The sequence below is a fragment of the Hyalella azteca genome, unplaced genomic scaffold (genome assembly GCF_000764305.2).
Source record: "Hyalella azteca isolate HAZT.00-mixed unplaced genomic scaffold, Hazt_2.0.2 contig10672, whole genome shotgun sequence".
NCBI lineage: Eukaryota > Metazoa > Arthropoda > Malacostraca > Amphipoda > Hyalellidae > Hyalella > Hyalella azteca.
In genome coordinates this window covers 374,647-391,218 of record NW_025940701.1, presented here as the reverse complement: position 1 = coordinate 391,218, position 16,572 = coordinate 374,647, and the positions used below count along the sequence as shown (strand labels likewise).

The following is a 16,572-nucleotide window of genomic DNA, read 5'->3' as shown; positions in this document are numbered from 1 at the left end:
TTACCAAATTTTCATAAAACATCGAACGAGTATAAATGCATTGGCCAAACCTTCATTACTGCATTTCTTCTAACAATAATTAATGCTCTGTGAGCCCGACTGAGGAATGTCTAATTCTCAGCTCGGATTTTTTTTTTTGTATTTTCGGATAGATAAAACAGAATAAATTTTCATCTAAATGCATTACCTAAATATTGATCGAAAAGAGGGCTAAATAGTTTCCACGTTGATTAAAATGATTGGATGTGCTATACTGATTTTTAAAATGTGTTCTAAATTCATATCAAGAAAAGAGCATTTTTTGCCCTCATGTTATGGTGCCCTCATTTTGATGGTGACTTCGAATCTTAATTCCGCACCAAAGGATGGGCAACTCAGACGTCGTCCACCGCATTTAGATTGGGTCTCTATAAACAAAATTAGCGGAGCCTCACATACACGACATACATACGACATTCACCAGATGCAAACGATCAGTCACATGCAGACTATATCAATCATACAGGTCATTTTCTCGTCACAAGAAAACGATCACTTATTCGCCACATGCAACCGATCACCGGTTCACCACATGCAACCGATCACTTATTCGTCACATGCACACGATTAATTATTCGTCATGGGCAAGTGATCCCTTATTCGCCACGTGTGAGCGATCACCTGTTCGCCACATGTACACGATTAATTATTCGCCATACACATACGATCAATTATTCGCCGCGAGCAAATGATTACTTATTCGCCACGTGAACATGATTAGTTATTCGCCATATATATACGATCGACTATTCGCCTCCTACAAGCGATCAATTATTCGCCGCAATCGATCAATTATTCGTCAACTATTCGCCAATAAATCAACTATTCTCCACATACAAACGTACACGTATAACTCTCATTGGATGTGCTATACTGCGCGTATAACTCTCACTGGATGTGCCATACTGATTTGTAAAATGTTTTCTAAATACATGTAAAGAAAAGAGCACTTTTTGCCCTCATGTGATGGTGCCCTCATTTTGATGGTGACTCCGAATCTCAATTCCGCAAAAACCGATCCCTTATTCGCCACATGCACACGATTAATTATTCGTCTCGGACAAGCGATCAATTATTCGCCACGTGTGAGCGATCACCAATACGCCACATGGACACGATTAATTATTCGCCATACACATACGATTAATTATTCGCCACGAGCGAGTGATCACTTATTCGCCACGTGCACACGATTAGTTATTCGCCATATATATACGATCGACTATTCGCCTCCTGCAAACGATAAATTATTCGTCAACTATTCGCCAATCAATCAACTATTCGCCACATACATAGAATAAGTACATGTATAACTCTCATTGGATGTGATATACTGATTTTTAAAATGTGCTCTAAATTCATGTAAAGAAAAGAGCAGTTTTTGCCCTCATGTGATGGTGCCCTCATTTTGATGGTGACTTCGAATCTTAATTCCGCACCAAAGGATTCGGACTCAAACGTCAAAGGACTCGGGCGTCGTCCACCTCATGTAGATTGGGTCTCTATAAACAAAATTAGCGGAGCCTCACATACACGACATACATACGACATTCACCAGATGCAAACGATCAGTCACATGCAGGCTATATCAATCATACGTTTTTTTCGTCACAAGATAACGATTACTTATTCGCCACATGCAACCGATCACTTATTCGCCACATGCACACGATTAATTATTCGTCACGGGCAAGCGATCACCTATTCGCCACATGTACACGATTAATTATTCGCCATACACATACGATCAATTATTCGCCACATACGATCGATCACTTGTTCGCCACATGCAGCCGATCATTTATTCGCCACATGCACACGATTAATTATTCGCCATAGACATACGATTAATTATTCGCCACGGGTAAGCGATCACTTATTCGCCACGTGTGAACGATCACATATTCGCCATATGCCCTCGATTAATTATTCGCCACGCGCGAGTGGGCACTTATTCGCCACGTGCACATGATTGCCCTCATGTATTATTAAATAACATGTATAATGTGCCCTCGTGTGCCCTCATGTGCATTATTTGCCCTCGTGAAATTTCTCATGTAATTATTTGTAATTATATGCCCCCTTATAATTTTAAATTTTAATTGCGAACATTAAAAAAATTCAATTTTTTAATTATTTAAAACATAGAAGAAATTATATTTTCAAAATTATTTATTCTGTCAATTGATTCATGCATTGCCTCCGACTTTACGCAAGTCTGCAAAATTTCAGATGGATTGGACAGCTAGAAGTGTTTTAATAAATATTGATTATAAGATTTTCAGCAGATAAAATATATAAAAAAAATATTTTTTAATTATTTATTTTATCATTTGATTCATGCATTGTCTCCAACTTTACGCAAGTGTGCAAAATTTCAGATCGATAGGATAAGTAGAAGTGTGTTAAATTTCGATTATAAGATTTGTAGCAGACAGACAGACAAACAAGAAGTGAAGTTAAAGAGAAGTGTTGTAATGATAAAAAGTTAAAAAACGGACCAAAGAAAAACGAAATCGCGATTTTGTTCTTAGCTTGGCACTTAAAGAAGCATCTAGCCGAGGAGCGCCATTCCGATGCTGACGAAGCGACCACGACTGTGAAGCAGTGGTTGTCTAATCACGCGGCAAGCTTCTTTGGTGGTGGCATACAAAAGCTGGTCCCAAGATACGATAAGCGCCTCATTATCAATATGAATCATGTATAAAAGTTGAATAAAGTATGGCTTTTAATTTTTTTCAAGTGAAAACGGTACATACTTGAGCAAACCGTTCGTACATTAGATATTAGTTGATTAGGAACACATGAATAAAATGGGCAGATTTGCTTCACTATCCTCTTAAACGTGATTGAACTTTTACTCGATTATGTATATGTATATCAAACTATCGACTATGGTAGTTTTCACGAAATTTTATTATCCGTTTTTGCGGAACTTGTGTCAGTGACGACTGTTATATTGGTATTTAGTTAGCGACATCGCTTTCGTGATAGTGACTCACACCATAGAAACGTAATTAAACGTATTTAGAAATTTAAATACCTAACTCCTGACTTACATGTTATCTTACTGATAGTTCACTTTACAGTTTTTTATATTTTTAAATATCTGAAACTATGGCCCTCCGTATTCCATATGCACCACTCAAGGTAGGCTATTTACATTTTACTATTAGAGTCTACTCATCAAGTCATCATAGTAGCTAGTCCATACTCCATAGTCCATAACATAGCACTTACTTCTTCCAAGTCCATTGCCCGTAGTCTAAGTGACTAAGTCCATCCATAGGCTGGCACTTAGGCTTAGGGCTCAGGCTGCTGAGTTAGGCAGAGTGCATTGAAAATTTGACTGCATATTTCATGGAATAAGCAAATACTTGAATACTTGGCACTTAGCCAAGTATAAAAGTTACCTAGGTACCTATATCTATTTCTGAAGCCACAAGCAGCTGCAGCCAAGCCCACTGCTTTTGATAGTCTGATAACTACTGTAGAGCTTTCTTGCAATTTTTGAAGCTGCAAGATTCCTCTAATCCTCTTAGATGAAATTTGTAATAGTGGGCAGAATTTTTTTCCATTGCAGATGAAAACTATTGGCTTACACTGCAAATGATAGTTTTTCTATTTCTAGTTAATTGCCTGTAAAATTTAGGAAAAATTATCTAAGAATGCAGGCAAAAATTTCATTTCTTCTTTATACAAGAAACAATGCAAGAAAGAACCATAAAACATCTGAAATTGATCACAAGCAAGGACATTTTAGTTTCATTCAAGGGTGGTTTCTGACTTTCTGCCCAATTAATTCATCTAATGGGATTCTTGCATCTCTGACAGGGGCAAAAAAGGCTCTAGTCACAGCTGAAAATGTAGAAATCTATTCTACATCTTCAAACTAGTATTTTAGTATTTTATAATCCATGCCTGTATTTGAGATAGTCCTACATGAACTGCATAGTTCACGGACTTCCATAAGCTCATTTTGCCAGAGGAAAATTTACCTAAATTCTATATTTTCCTGAGTTTTGTCAGCAGGCATCAGAATTCAGATTCAGACTGCTGCACTTGAACTCTATTTAATGCTCATCAACAAGATTCAACAGTATGCTGAAATTTTGTCGCTCTAAAATTATACACTACCAATAGGTTTGAAGCCTTGTAGCTCAATTATAATGTTTTATTAATGATTAAGCAGAAGAAAAATATCTTGTGTTAATGACACTTCAGTTTCCATTAAATCATCGATTATAAATGTAACAAACCTTTAATAGAAAAATCTATTTCTAAACAAAACTGATGAACAATTTTCCAATGATATCAAAACAGCTGTGTATTGATGTGGAAAGTGAAAGCTTCCTTTAAATTTTCTAGGAATCAGACTCCCACTAGATCCTATCCAGTATAAATAGTTCTGCATGAACTGGTAGATTTATTCCACAAACTGTGTGACCTGCTTTTTTGTAATCTTTAACAATTTTTGAGGGGAAAGTAGTTATGTGCCGCAAAAGGGCACGGTAAGCAAATTTTCATATATTTAAACTACTTTTATTTAGCAATCATTAAGGAGTCCTCAGTTGAAATAATATGTTCCAAAATAACAAAGGGTTATATATAGGTTTTTTCATAGCATACACCATATACCTCTCAATTTATCTGATCATTTTGCCTTAATCAACCCCCATAAGGCATTGGCATTCACTCACTATTAAGTTTTTGTTTTCACTGTTAATAATGTTGTATTTTTCTTATTAAACTGTTTCAAAGATTAGTGTAATGTTTAGACTGGAAAAAAAAAACTTGCTGAGGACATGAAAGGTTGTAAAATGTCAAATTGTGAACTCAAGTAGAATTTTTTCCCTTCTAGGTTGTTTTCTTCATACATCTCATACTCATGGTGTGGTGAGTATCTTGCATATTAGTGATAAAGTAAGCTTTTCAAGTGCTCCTCAATAATTTATATGAAGAAATTATACATACATTCTTGCTGAATGCCAAAACAACAAATTACGAAATTAGTAACACCTGCTCTTTAGTCCATCATGAAAGTAACATCAATTAACACCTAAAAGAACTCAATCTGCTACAAAAATTTATTAGCTGAATTTGTTCCTGAATTTTGGTTTAAAAATGTGAAAAATTATAAACTTCAATTGTCATCTGTCATGACTGAAAAATATCTTTTATAAAAGTTTATCCTGACTAAGTTAACAGTGTGCATATATGGGTAAATGTTTCAATAATGTAAAAATTGAATTGCTCTCACTCTAATCACTGACTTTACTTATGAACGGCCAGGGCTTCAGAATCCATGTGGTTGCCTACATCATATCTTGGATACAACGGGCTGCTGCTGCTCATGATCCTATGGACAATTCACAGTCGGGACTCTGAGGAAGGACCATTCATGGGCATCATGGTAAACGCCGTGTCTATTGTGCTGGACTTGGTTACCATGGGCGTGTTCTGGCCAACGAGTCTTTCGAGCGGACTGCGGTGGTTTGGGAGTCTTTGTACTGTTGGTAATTTGCTAATGCGACCAATTTCGAGTTACATGCTCTACAGGATACTGATTGACCGAGCTGCGACCTACGGCAATTTTTCCCTTCCTGCCGGCCTGGACAACCTCTTCCAAGGTACTGGACTTGGTGCCAGTCGAAATCCTTACGAGGATATTGACCAGCCTTCCCATTCCCAAACTTTGGGACCCCACACTCCCGACTCGGCCATGCCGCCTCAGCAGCCTTACCAACCCAAGCCGCAAGATCCGCTGAGTTACAACTCTGCTTAGGCTTCATGACAGGAAATTACCCTAGAACACATGGGACATACAAGTCTTTCCCCATTCTTTAAAGTAATATATTGCTGCTTTATTGTTCCATGGGCCGAACCATTCCTTACTAAACCGAAATCACTCGCTGGTAAATTCGAATGCTTGAACATGTTTATACCGGCTTTAGAGATTAGATTAGTGATACTCTGCCTGGGTGTTCATTCTCCATCGAGCTGTGGAATGTACGATTTATTTTTTTCAGATATTACTGGTGTTACTTTTCTATTACATTAGTTGAATGGAATTGTTTCAAAATTAAGATAGTCAAATCAGGTCGTATCTTACTTTGTATCAAACTTTGACCGATTCTATTGTAATCTTAAAGCCGAAGTCTCTACGTTGCAGTCTTATGTAATCAAGATCTTGTATTCTCGTTTAAAGTTTTCTAGCGATATGTCGTGCAGTATATTGATAGCTAAGTTTTCGTAATTGTTCTCTACTTTTTGGTCTACTTTGTAGAAGTTGGTGGCTGTAGTATATTCTGCACAAACGTGCGTTAAAGTTTTAAGAATTTTTCTCATTGCTGATGGCCTGCAATCTCGCTAAATATTGGAATATTTTATTGAGTGAATTAAGCAATGGTTGCAGGTTTTATGTTGTGTTTATTGTTACTATTCCTGAACATATTTAAAAACGTAAGCCAATATCTTTGTTCTCTATCTCGATCTCTTGTTAGATCAGCCCAATTTTGTGATATCTCAATGCCGTTATACATTCCAGTATATTATCTCCTTGGGTGTTTTCAGTGATATTTAAATTTTCAATAATCATAATTTTCTGTGGGCGTAATAATAGAATCTCTGTTTTGCAAGTGCTTAATGCATGATCTCGTGCATCAGCTAAATTTTTACTCATGATAGACTTTTATATTGTAGTTGCAGTCAAGAAATTTATTGTCGATTATACAATATATATTTCACGACATCAGGCGTACCTGATCAATGGTTGTACTGATGGTCTCAATCGCGCCATATCTGAAAAGTATAGATTACGTTTGTAATGAGTTTTTTAGCTCACTTTTGAATTATTTTATGATTAAAATGTAATAATTACTCTTTTTCTAGTCGCAGGCGTCGCACTCGATGTTGGTGCTCAACATTCCTGCTTGTAGGTGCGCCATCTTGCTTTGCTCAGTGTTCTTATTAGTTAGCTATTATATTTGTAGTCTCGTATTGCTTGCCAAGGTCTTCTTGTAAGCTAACGTGTGCTTTTTGAGCTTAGTTATCTCGAGTTTGTTTTAGGTAATTTGCTTTAAGCAAAACACACGTTTGTATAGCAAATCTCCATGACATTGTTTGCCGTCCGTTTGGGTTGGAAAGTGCCATTTAAAATGGGTTGGTTCATCAAGCTAGTCACCTTGATAGGTGATTCGCATTTTATCTTGTATTTTGCTTAGTTTTAATACCTCAACGATGTCAAGCTGCTGTGTTTGAGCTTCTTTTGGCGATTCGATGGTTCTGATTAAAGTCAACTAGTAGCCGTTGATACTAGGTAATTTTTCTATTGTATTTTCATGTGTTGTCATTATTCTGCGTGTTCATCATAAATGTATTTGCATAATGAAGGTAAGAGCCGAGCTCATTGTTGAGGGAGCTAGAGTCTCTGACCAGCTAGTTTCTTTACGTAAATCATAACTGCCTTGTACCAAATTAAAATTGAATTGAACTCGAGTGCGTTCTAATTGAGATACGTTCTTCAGTAGCTACTGGCCGAATGGAAAGAAGGAATGGTCTAGAAAATAGTTTGCGGTGACGTACATTCCGTTTATTTATTGCATGAATAGTCAACAAGCGAACAGTAAAAAAATATTTCGTAACAACACGTGCACTATGTTTTACATGCTCGATTTTGGAAATAAAGCAAAAGTGACCAAGGAGAATTTCATCGGGTTAGATGTAATATTTTTCTTTCACGTCCATTTGTATACATTTATTGTCCTACTAATAACGCGTTGTTTCCCATTAAACCCTGTCTCATTGAAGATGAAATGCATAGAAATGCCTTACTAGTCATCTTATTCTTCATCCTCAAAAAACCAATTGTGGATACGAGTAAATCCATTCGCTGCATCAAAGTCCCCTCGTTCAAAAAATGAATATTCAGTGGAGCTGCAGCGTCATAGGTGTATGTATGCCGATGGCTGGACTATAAATCATGTCTTATTACCAAGTCAGAATTGAAGAGGCTCAAAATTGCAGGGCGAAACTTGAGAAGTGCATTTGCAAAGCTTACGACGTTAGAAGAGATTTTAGAGACGTGAGCATCGAAGGCAAGTTGCTGAAGAGAACGGCAGCTGAGCTCGCATTACATTCATGTACATTCTCAAGAGAAGCTCATGCGTTCATCTCATCTCCTACTGTGCTTTTAAAACTACGAATTTATAAATGCGCCTAAGTTGTTTATCTCAGAAAATGTCTAATTATGAGGGAGTTCATACAGAAATACTATCTCACTATAAAGAGAACCAGCTGAACAACGTTACGCTAAAACACGGTTAATTTTTATTAGCTATTAAATTAGTAATTATATCCTTCGGAATTTGTGTCTTCATTGTTGGAATACGGAAAAAGGTGAACATTTTAGTGTTAATTTAAGATGCACGTGATGAAAACTTAAGTCGCTGGTACTTCGAATCTCTTTGTAATAGTTTGTATCGTATCTAATATATTGAAGGTTGCTTGTCCGTAAAAGAATAATAATTTGCACGAGTATAATAGAAAGTCACCTCTGAACACCGGATGACGTTTCACTTAACCTTTAAAAGGAGCTCGGCTTAACTGCGAACACATTGGATATTCCTTAGGAAGAAATTTGTCGTGAAGCTCTACCGGCCGCCTAGCTACTTGCTTAAAACTAGTCTAGAAAGATTGAGATAGAGATGAAAAATAGAGAAAAGATGGATTGCAGCTCGCGTCAATATACCGTATATAGTATCGATATAGATATAAATTAAAAATATTGTACAATAGGTAGTATTAATATTCACTGACCACTCTTAATTATCCCTATTGATAAAAGATAATAAATAGTGTGAAAATTTAAATGCTCTTTGATATTCAAGTATAGATAGACACATCCGCGTTGAATACTAGCTAGCTGGCGACAAGATGTAGTAGAAAGTCACGCACCATGAGTTTGTTGCTAGAGGCATGATGTATAACATTGAAAAATGGCATATGTGAATGAATTTAAGATAGGGAAAGACGCCACGGACATTTCTGAGGCGCCTTCATGTCGCTTGTAGAGCCGACTCAATCAACAATGTTGACAGTTGTATGTTCTAAATTGAATTTCAATAACCACTGAACAAGAGGAATTTCGTGAGAAGTTAGGTCACAATAAAGTTTGTGACCAATGTCACAAATTGTTACTCTAGTTAGTTTTTTCGATAATTCATAACAATATGATGATTAAGATACTATTGAATCGACAATAAAAATCCACTCATAGCGTTTTTTTATGAATACTTATTAATAACGACTCGAGCTCGACCAAATCCTGTGTGTTCAACATTACGTCAACAAATAGAAGCTTTAGCTCCATAAGGAAACGCAAGCATATGCGGGACTTAAGTATTATTAAATATAATAATAATCAACAAGAAATGGGTCTAGAAAGTTAGATAAAGACTCTTATTGACATTGAGAAGTACAATTCCATAATAAAAAACTCAGTCGTCCAATGCTCACCGATTTTAACACAACACAGACATCAGTAAGCAAGACTGTTTCACACAACATCAATATCACAAACAAATTGTCATTCGCAGCACTCAAATCATAGGACCTTTAGGTTCAAATCAATTCCGTAACTTGAAACACTTCTCAGTGAAAATTTACAGACGCGGCAGGTTCTGATTTGGATTACCAGAAGCTGGGGCGACTCTAAATTTTGTTAGGGTAAGTAAAGGGGGCGCAATTGCCTTTTGCTTAAGCGAATAAGAGAAAGAGGACGGACTTTTTATTCTCGGAGCGAGGGAAGATATACACACAAAATTACTTACAAAATCAGATGTCAGCAGAAAAATTAGTGCATGGGTATTAGGCGGCCGAGTATGTAGTATGGCACGTTTGTATGGAGTCTGCTTGTGACGATCAAAGTCTTGCGTCTCAAAGGAAATTAAATTACGCCTTTTGAAACGCACCGACATACGAACAATGTGGTAATTCAATCTTTCATAATAAACAACATATTCGATTTTAAATCGCTTCAAGCTCAAGTTTGAAGACTTGCGCACCCAAAGCATTAAACAGCGCTCGCGACTTCAAGTACCTATCCCCTTTAATTTTACGAAACTGATAACCGCAAGCAAAGCAAATCAATTGTAAAATCTCATGATCTTCAAAGGCATAAAGATGTTATGCTAAGAAAACTCTTTGAACTTCCACTCTTAACACTATCAAATTGATGATTTGTATGTCAGTAATGTACGTATTATCACTCCACATGTAGAGTGTCTCTCCTTGATTAACATGCACAATAATCAGTGCACGCGTCGCGTTCTTAATTAATTGTAATAGAAGATAAAATATGGTAACGCGAACAAGCTAGACCGGGTCTATGTACATTCTTAAAAAATGTTCTCCGTTAAATATAATGAAACAAATTACACAATATCTTTTTAAAAAAGCTATTTTTCCTATTTAAAACGACAAACAATGCTATTTTGATTCCTATTTAGCTACAACAATAAGAAGGCAACAAATGATTCAGTTTGACGACCGACATCTGTAAAAACATACGCATTCATAAAAGCGTTTATCAATGTAGGTAGGTAAATGTTATAGAATCAGCTTATAGACCAGAGGAACCATAAGAAATTGTTAAACTTAATATATGACGAAAACTTTTTTTTAAGTTTCTAGTTGGAGGGGAACGCTCAGCCTCGACACGCAGTAGCTATAATACTCAGTCTCTGAGCTAAGAAGTCGCAAACCACACCCGATCGCCGTAAACCAGAAGCTATACTATCAGGATTTCCCGAACCACACGTATCGTACTAAGTACGCGTAGCCACCGATTTCTCATCTGTGATCGTCGGGTTTAGCTTGAAAAGCCAGCATTGATTGGAGGACGGCGTTACGAACTCTTAAAAACTGTTGATAGTACGCCCCCAGACTAGTTAAAGTTAAGTGACATGCGTAAAGCAGGTCAGTTAGTACGGTCCCAGACTAGTTCCGCATGACATGCTTTACGCCACACTTCAGAGAAATGAACCTCACGCGTCCCTACTTTCTCATTCCCATCACCCACTACTTGCACCGATTGACTGGAATATTGAATTTGGTAAATGCTATAATTCTAGTAAGGGAAATTGGATAATTGAGGAAGTAGGGCCGTGATGAGGTTCGTAATAGGTGAAGAGGGAGACATGTTTTAAGCAAAAGCTTTGGACTTCAATCCTGTGGCTTATACAACATTATTGCATAAACTCATATGCCCGCCAGCATGTCAGCTCAAGGAAAAGAATACGAATCAGCTATGAAGTTGGGCATATTTGGCTTCCAACTTGTCAATCACAGAGAGAACACATAAACTAAGCAAAGGTGAATGCTCTCAAAGGCTTTCTAAGAAGAGATCTGAGCTTCCAAACATTTTAAACTGATTTTTTTCATGAAATTCGAATAAGAACCCACATTGACAAAAAAAGTTAGAACACACACATTTCATTTAATAATTCTCGGTCAGTTCATTACTATTCCATGAAATTCTACGATTCTCAGCCTTAAAGTCAAGCAAATGTGAAAGAACTGGAAAGCGAACTTATTTGGTTGTAAAGCTGTGCGTTTTCGATATACAATTGGATAACCGAAACTGAGGTCAACATTAAGCTTGCTACTTGAATGTGGCTAGAGAAAAGTTGACGAGATTAACTATTGGCTACACGAGGATTCGGAGCATCGGAAGAGCGGAAAAGAGACAAAGATTTAAATCGAGTCTGTCATAAAGAAGAGACTGAAAGTCAAGAAGTTGATACTATCAAAAAGAGAGAGAATTTGCTAAGACTACTCCGAAAAACTTAGCGCTATGGGCTGACGACGCCCGACAGGACGGGGAAGCGCGACTACCTACAAGGAGCTGTGAAAGACTTATTGACTTAGACATGATAATTAGGAGGATTATTGTAGCACACATTTTTAAAAGCCATCGTTGCTCCCGGGCTACCGAGAATAGAGAAACACTTACTACGATTTCAATGCATAGCTCTAGATTTACTAATGAATGAGCGGAGACTTATCTGCATCGTGACTAGTCCATGCATCTACAAAGATCCTAAAAAACACTTTCAAGTAAGAAGAGTGTAACGAAATAACTTCGACTTGAGGAACTCAGTTAAGTTCATTATAGCAAATGAGCTTTGAACTAAAAATTAAATACTGACAGAGTCATTAATACTTGGGGAAAACTGCTTAAATAAACGAATAGTAACCGATGAGAACGTTGAAGAAATCTCACAAATAAAATAAAGCATTTAGACCCTTCAATGAATAATTTATTTGAACTATTGACTAGGTATCCAATAATCAAAACAGGGCTTTTGCCCTGTTTCCGTACAGTGAAGTTTTTGTCCTAATCCGTACAGTGAAGAGAGGGCCGTTGGTAAGCTATTCGATTTGATTCAAAATAATCGATTCCATTTGATTTAAAATATAAATTTGACCCTCGATAAACTTTGATGGTTTTTATCTAATCCTAGGAGCTAGATGTCGTCCTCAACACAACTAGAAATATAGAGCGAGTAACTAAATAATTAGGTAGCTGAGAGGTGTACATTTTTTCAAAAAAGTTATTTAGGTAACATAATCAATAAAACAAGATAGAAAAATATTAACTACAGAAATGTAGACACTTCAAGTGTCAGCCCTCCACAACAATGTCCGAAACTGGAGAAACACTTTGTCGCGGGGAATAATTCTCTCGCAAACGATGTTCCGTCTTCTATCTCTGTTTCTGTCCATCTGAAGATGACCAAAAAATGCTGATAACAGAAGACGCTCATAATCACTGCCACAAGCACGTGACACTTCACGGTTCAAATGGACGATTATTGAATTTTCGGGATACGGTAAGGCAGCACTGATCAATAAAATCATCTTCGCTTGGATTATGCCGTACTGGAGTCGGTACAGAGGTTTTAAGGATGATCTAGTGCATTGAGAGTCAATTACAGATTTTGGACGAGAGACACAATTTATAGACAGATGATTGTCAAAGGGTTCGATCACAAGCTCCTTCACAGGTTGAAAATCTTCAGAAGATGTTTTGCGTCTCTTGACATCGACCTGGTCAGTCACCTCTAACGCGCGCTTAAATTGACGAATCACGACTGCAAAAAAAGGAACATTGCGTAAGTAATAAATTCTATATCTATTCTAGAAGCAGAAACAGAGTGCACTATTAGGTATTTTTAGACTTTGCAACAAACAGCATTACAAACAAACAATGCTGTTTGTTTGAAACAAACAGCATTGCAGCAAACGGCATTTTATTTTTATTTTTTTTTGCAACAAACAGCATTAAGTGCGAAACCCTCTTTTTTAGTAGATACTTTAAACTGGACACAAGCCTTTTTAGATATGCAACAAGTACGAAACCCTCTTTTTTCAGCAAAAAATTCAACTGGACAGGTTTTTAGATATGTAACAAACAGCATAAAGTGCGAAACCTCTTTTTTTTTAGCTAATAATTTAAACTGGACAGGAGTCTTTTTAGATATGCAACAAGTGCAAAACCTTTTTTTTTCAGCAAATAATTTCAACTGGGCAGCAATCGCGAACTCACGTGAGGCTCTGGTGGGCTGGAGTCGATGACAAGTTGCCGCGTTCGACTGGGGTTTGGGGGCGGCAGCGCTCCGATGAGTGGACCACCCGTTGTCCCGGGGGAGCCGACCGAGGAGGGGCAGAGAAGGGTGGTAGGCTGTCTGGAGCCGACATTTGGAACTGTGCTGCTTGACGTTCTTTCTGTAATCTGGAGTGTCAACGAGCAACGTCAATGCAATGTGGCGAGCGAGCTACGTACGCAACAGACGGTAAAGGTGCGCGCGTGTACATTGCAGGGGCAACTCAAGACAATTCGAAAGACAATAAATGTTTATTTACATAATATTAGCAATTCTACAAGTAACTGGGGGCAGTTAACGTTGTGATGATAATCGTATAGTTTTGAAACGATGAATAGGTTGTCATCTCCGCGAACAAAACATTCATGTTTCGTGAACAAATAAATAAAGGCACAAAATGGGCATCTGGATGGTGAGGTATTATAAGATTTTTTTTTAGTGACCAGAATAATTTTGGATTAATTGAGCATGAGAAATTCTGATCGAACTACTGCCGAGTGAGGATAGTAACAAATTTAAGATAACGAATTAGATTGAGTGAACTTGTCGTCAAGAATTTTAGATAACGAATTAGATTGAGTGAACTTGTCGTCGAGAATTTTAGATAACGAATTAGATTGAGTGAACTAGTCGTCGAGAATTTTAGATAACGAATTAGATTGAGTGAACTAGTCGTCGAGAATTTTAGATAACGAATTAGATTGAGTAAACTAGTCGTCGAGAATTTTAGATAACGAATTAGATTCGAGAGTTTTGGGTTGCCCGCGCGACAAAAAACAGTCGGTACAGAGCGGGGAGCGAAGGGCAGGCACAAAACTTCGCAGAGACAATCATTGCAAAAATTCCAAAATGAAATGTTTCAATTGGTTAACTGAAAATTCTTCGTAAAATTGAACTGAAACTTTCCGGTAAAAGCAAAACGATAATTTCCCGTGAAAATTAAAGATACATATTTTGCACTGAATGTGCTGAAAGAAGACTTCAAAAATAACGAAATTCTTAGTGAAGGTTAAATTTTACTTTAATGAACGGTAAGCAACAAGGATAAATTAAGTGACATTGTCTCGACGAAGTATATAACATCCAAGACAGCAAACATTAGGGCTACACTAGGCAGTCACGTAATGAGACAGACTCTTAAGAACAGGGCTACACCACCGAGCATTCTTACATAAATCAGCTAAGTCGGCGAGACTTCCGTACCACACGTATGATATTCAAATAAAACCAAGCTCTTTTCTTCACAATGTAGTGAGGAAAAAAACATCCAGCCCTCAACTTTGTAGGCAAAAGGCAAGGTCTTTTCTTCACAATGTAGTGAGAAAAAAAAAACAAACAGCCGTCCATTTGTATAAAATTTTTGACGTTTGGAATTATTTTTGAAAAGGCTAGTTGATAAGTTTTATTTTTTAACTAACCTATTGGAAAGGTTAGTTATGGAAGTATAATACGGAATTCATAGTGCCGAGGGCATGACAAGCTAATTCTTGATATAGACCCTAACACTTCATTCAGTTGTGCTACAGGCTCAGAGTGACATATAAGTCTACTGAGCGCGAAAGGAGCTACCTCGATAATTGGGAAAACTGGTGCTTAGAAGAGTAAGATACCATAGCGTAAATGAAATGAGGTTTACTATCACCATGATTATGAGGCTCAGCTTTCTTATTGCATGGGAGAACTATTGTCTTATTGATATGGAATGTGCAATAGTTGGTGTACGAGGGTGTAATAGATACGACAATGGGATATGAATTTGAACTTATTTTTAAGCTAATGTAAAGAACAGGGTGGGAAATAATTTTGATTTTATATAACAATCAGCGAATATTTACCAAAAATAAATTTAATGTCCAAGCAAAAGGTTGGAATTTATAAAACAAAACCTAACCACTGTACTGAAGGTGTTGAAGTGAACCATTTTCAGTGAGTGAAAATAAACGAGTATAGACAATAATGATGCAAAGGGAGTACGTACATCAAAATAATTAAGTAATAATGTGTGTGAAGCTGCTTACTTGCGACACTACATCGTCACAATACATCGACAAAATAAATCAACGTAAACAGGATATATCGGACCAAGGCGACACGGCTAGCTATGGAGTGAGTTAAGATTTGCGTGTGTAACGCAGAACCTGGCCGTTACAACTCACCGATTTCTCCGTCAGAATCTCCCAAATGCTGCTAGTGGAAAGAAGATAAAACGAGTAAATATTGATTGACAGGTGATTGCTGCACGGAACCACGTACAACAACCACGGACACGAACTTCTAATCTACGAGCTGCACGACGTACGACCACCAACTGCACTGTACAAGCACGTCTTTTAAGCGCCGTTCTTTAAATGAGCGCTCAACATGCATGCAGTTTGTACCAAGCCAGGCTAGTTTTTGTACTAGAAATAGTGCACAATTTATAGTATAACTATGTGACAGTAAAGCACGCCAAGAGTTACACGACGTACGATCACCAACTGCACTGTACAAGCACGTCTTTCAGCGATGTTCTCTAAATGAGCGCTCAACATGCATGCAGTATGTACCAAGCCAGGATTGTTTTTGTACTAGAAATAGTGCACAATTTATAGTATGACTATGTGACAGTAAAGCAAAGAGTTACATGATGTACGACCACCAACTGCACTGTACGACACGCACGTCTTTCAAGCGCCGTTCTCTAAATGCATGCAGTTTGTACCAAGCCAGGCTAGTTTTGTACTAGGAATAGTGCACAATTTATAGTATGACTATGTGACAGTAAAGCAAAGAGTTGCACGACGTACGACCACCAACTGCACCCTTAAATGAGCGCTCAACAGGCATGGAGTTTGTATCAAGCCAGGATAGTTTTTACATGGTTGAA

General features: G+C 37.4%; 2 protein-coding genes across 2 annotated transcripts in view; one reads left to right on the top strand and one right to left on the bottom strand.

Annotated features, from left to right (window-relative positions):
* Window positions 1-2,996: 2,996 nt before the first annotated feature.
* On the top strand, window positions 2,997-8,602 carry LOC108671395. Its single transcript, XM_018158945.2, has 3 exons — window positions 2,997-3,189; window positions 4,901-4,935; window positions 5,332-8,602. The coding sequence occupies exons 1-3, from the start codon at window positions 3,157-3,159 to the stop codon at window positions 5,822-5,824; spliced, it is 561 nt and encodes a 186-aa protein (XP_018014434.1). The 5' UTR covers window positions 2,997-3,156; the 3' UTR covers window positions 5,825-8,602.
* An 885-nt stretch (window positions 8,603-9,487) lies between these two features.
* LOC108671168 overlaps window positions 9,488-16,572 on the bottom strand; it is a 150,481-nt gene continuing 143,396 nt past the window's right edge. Inside the window, 3 exon segments of the mRNA XM_047882535.1 lie at window positions 9,488-13,193; window positions 13,649-13,834; window positions 15,863-15,893. Coding sequence (XP_047738491.1) covers window positions 13,188-13,193; window positions 13,649-13,834; window positions 15,863-15,893 — 223 coding nt within the window. The 3' untranslated portion in view covers window positions 9,488-13,187.

Excerpts from the sequence above, each read along its gene's own strand:
- LOC108671395 (XM_018158945.2), top strand. The coding sequence starts at position 3,157 with ATGGCCCTCCGTATTCCATATGCACCACTCAAG. Across the intron at positions 3,190-4,900 it reads TTCCATATGCACCACTCAAG|GTTGTTTTCTTCATACATCT; the intron begins GTAGGCTATTTA and ends TTTCCCTTCTAG. Across the intron at positions 4,936-5,331 it reads CATCTCATACTCATGGTGTG|GGCTTCAGAATCCATGTGGT; the intron begins GTGAGTATCTTG and ends ATGAACGGCCAG.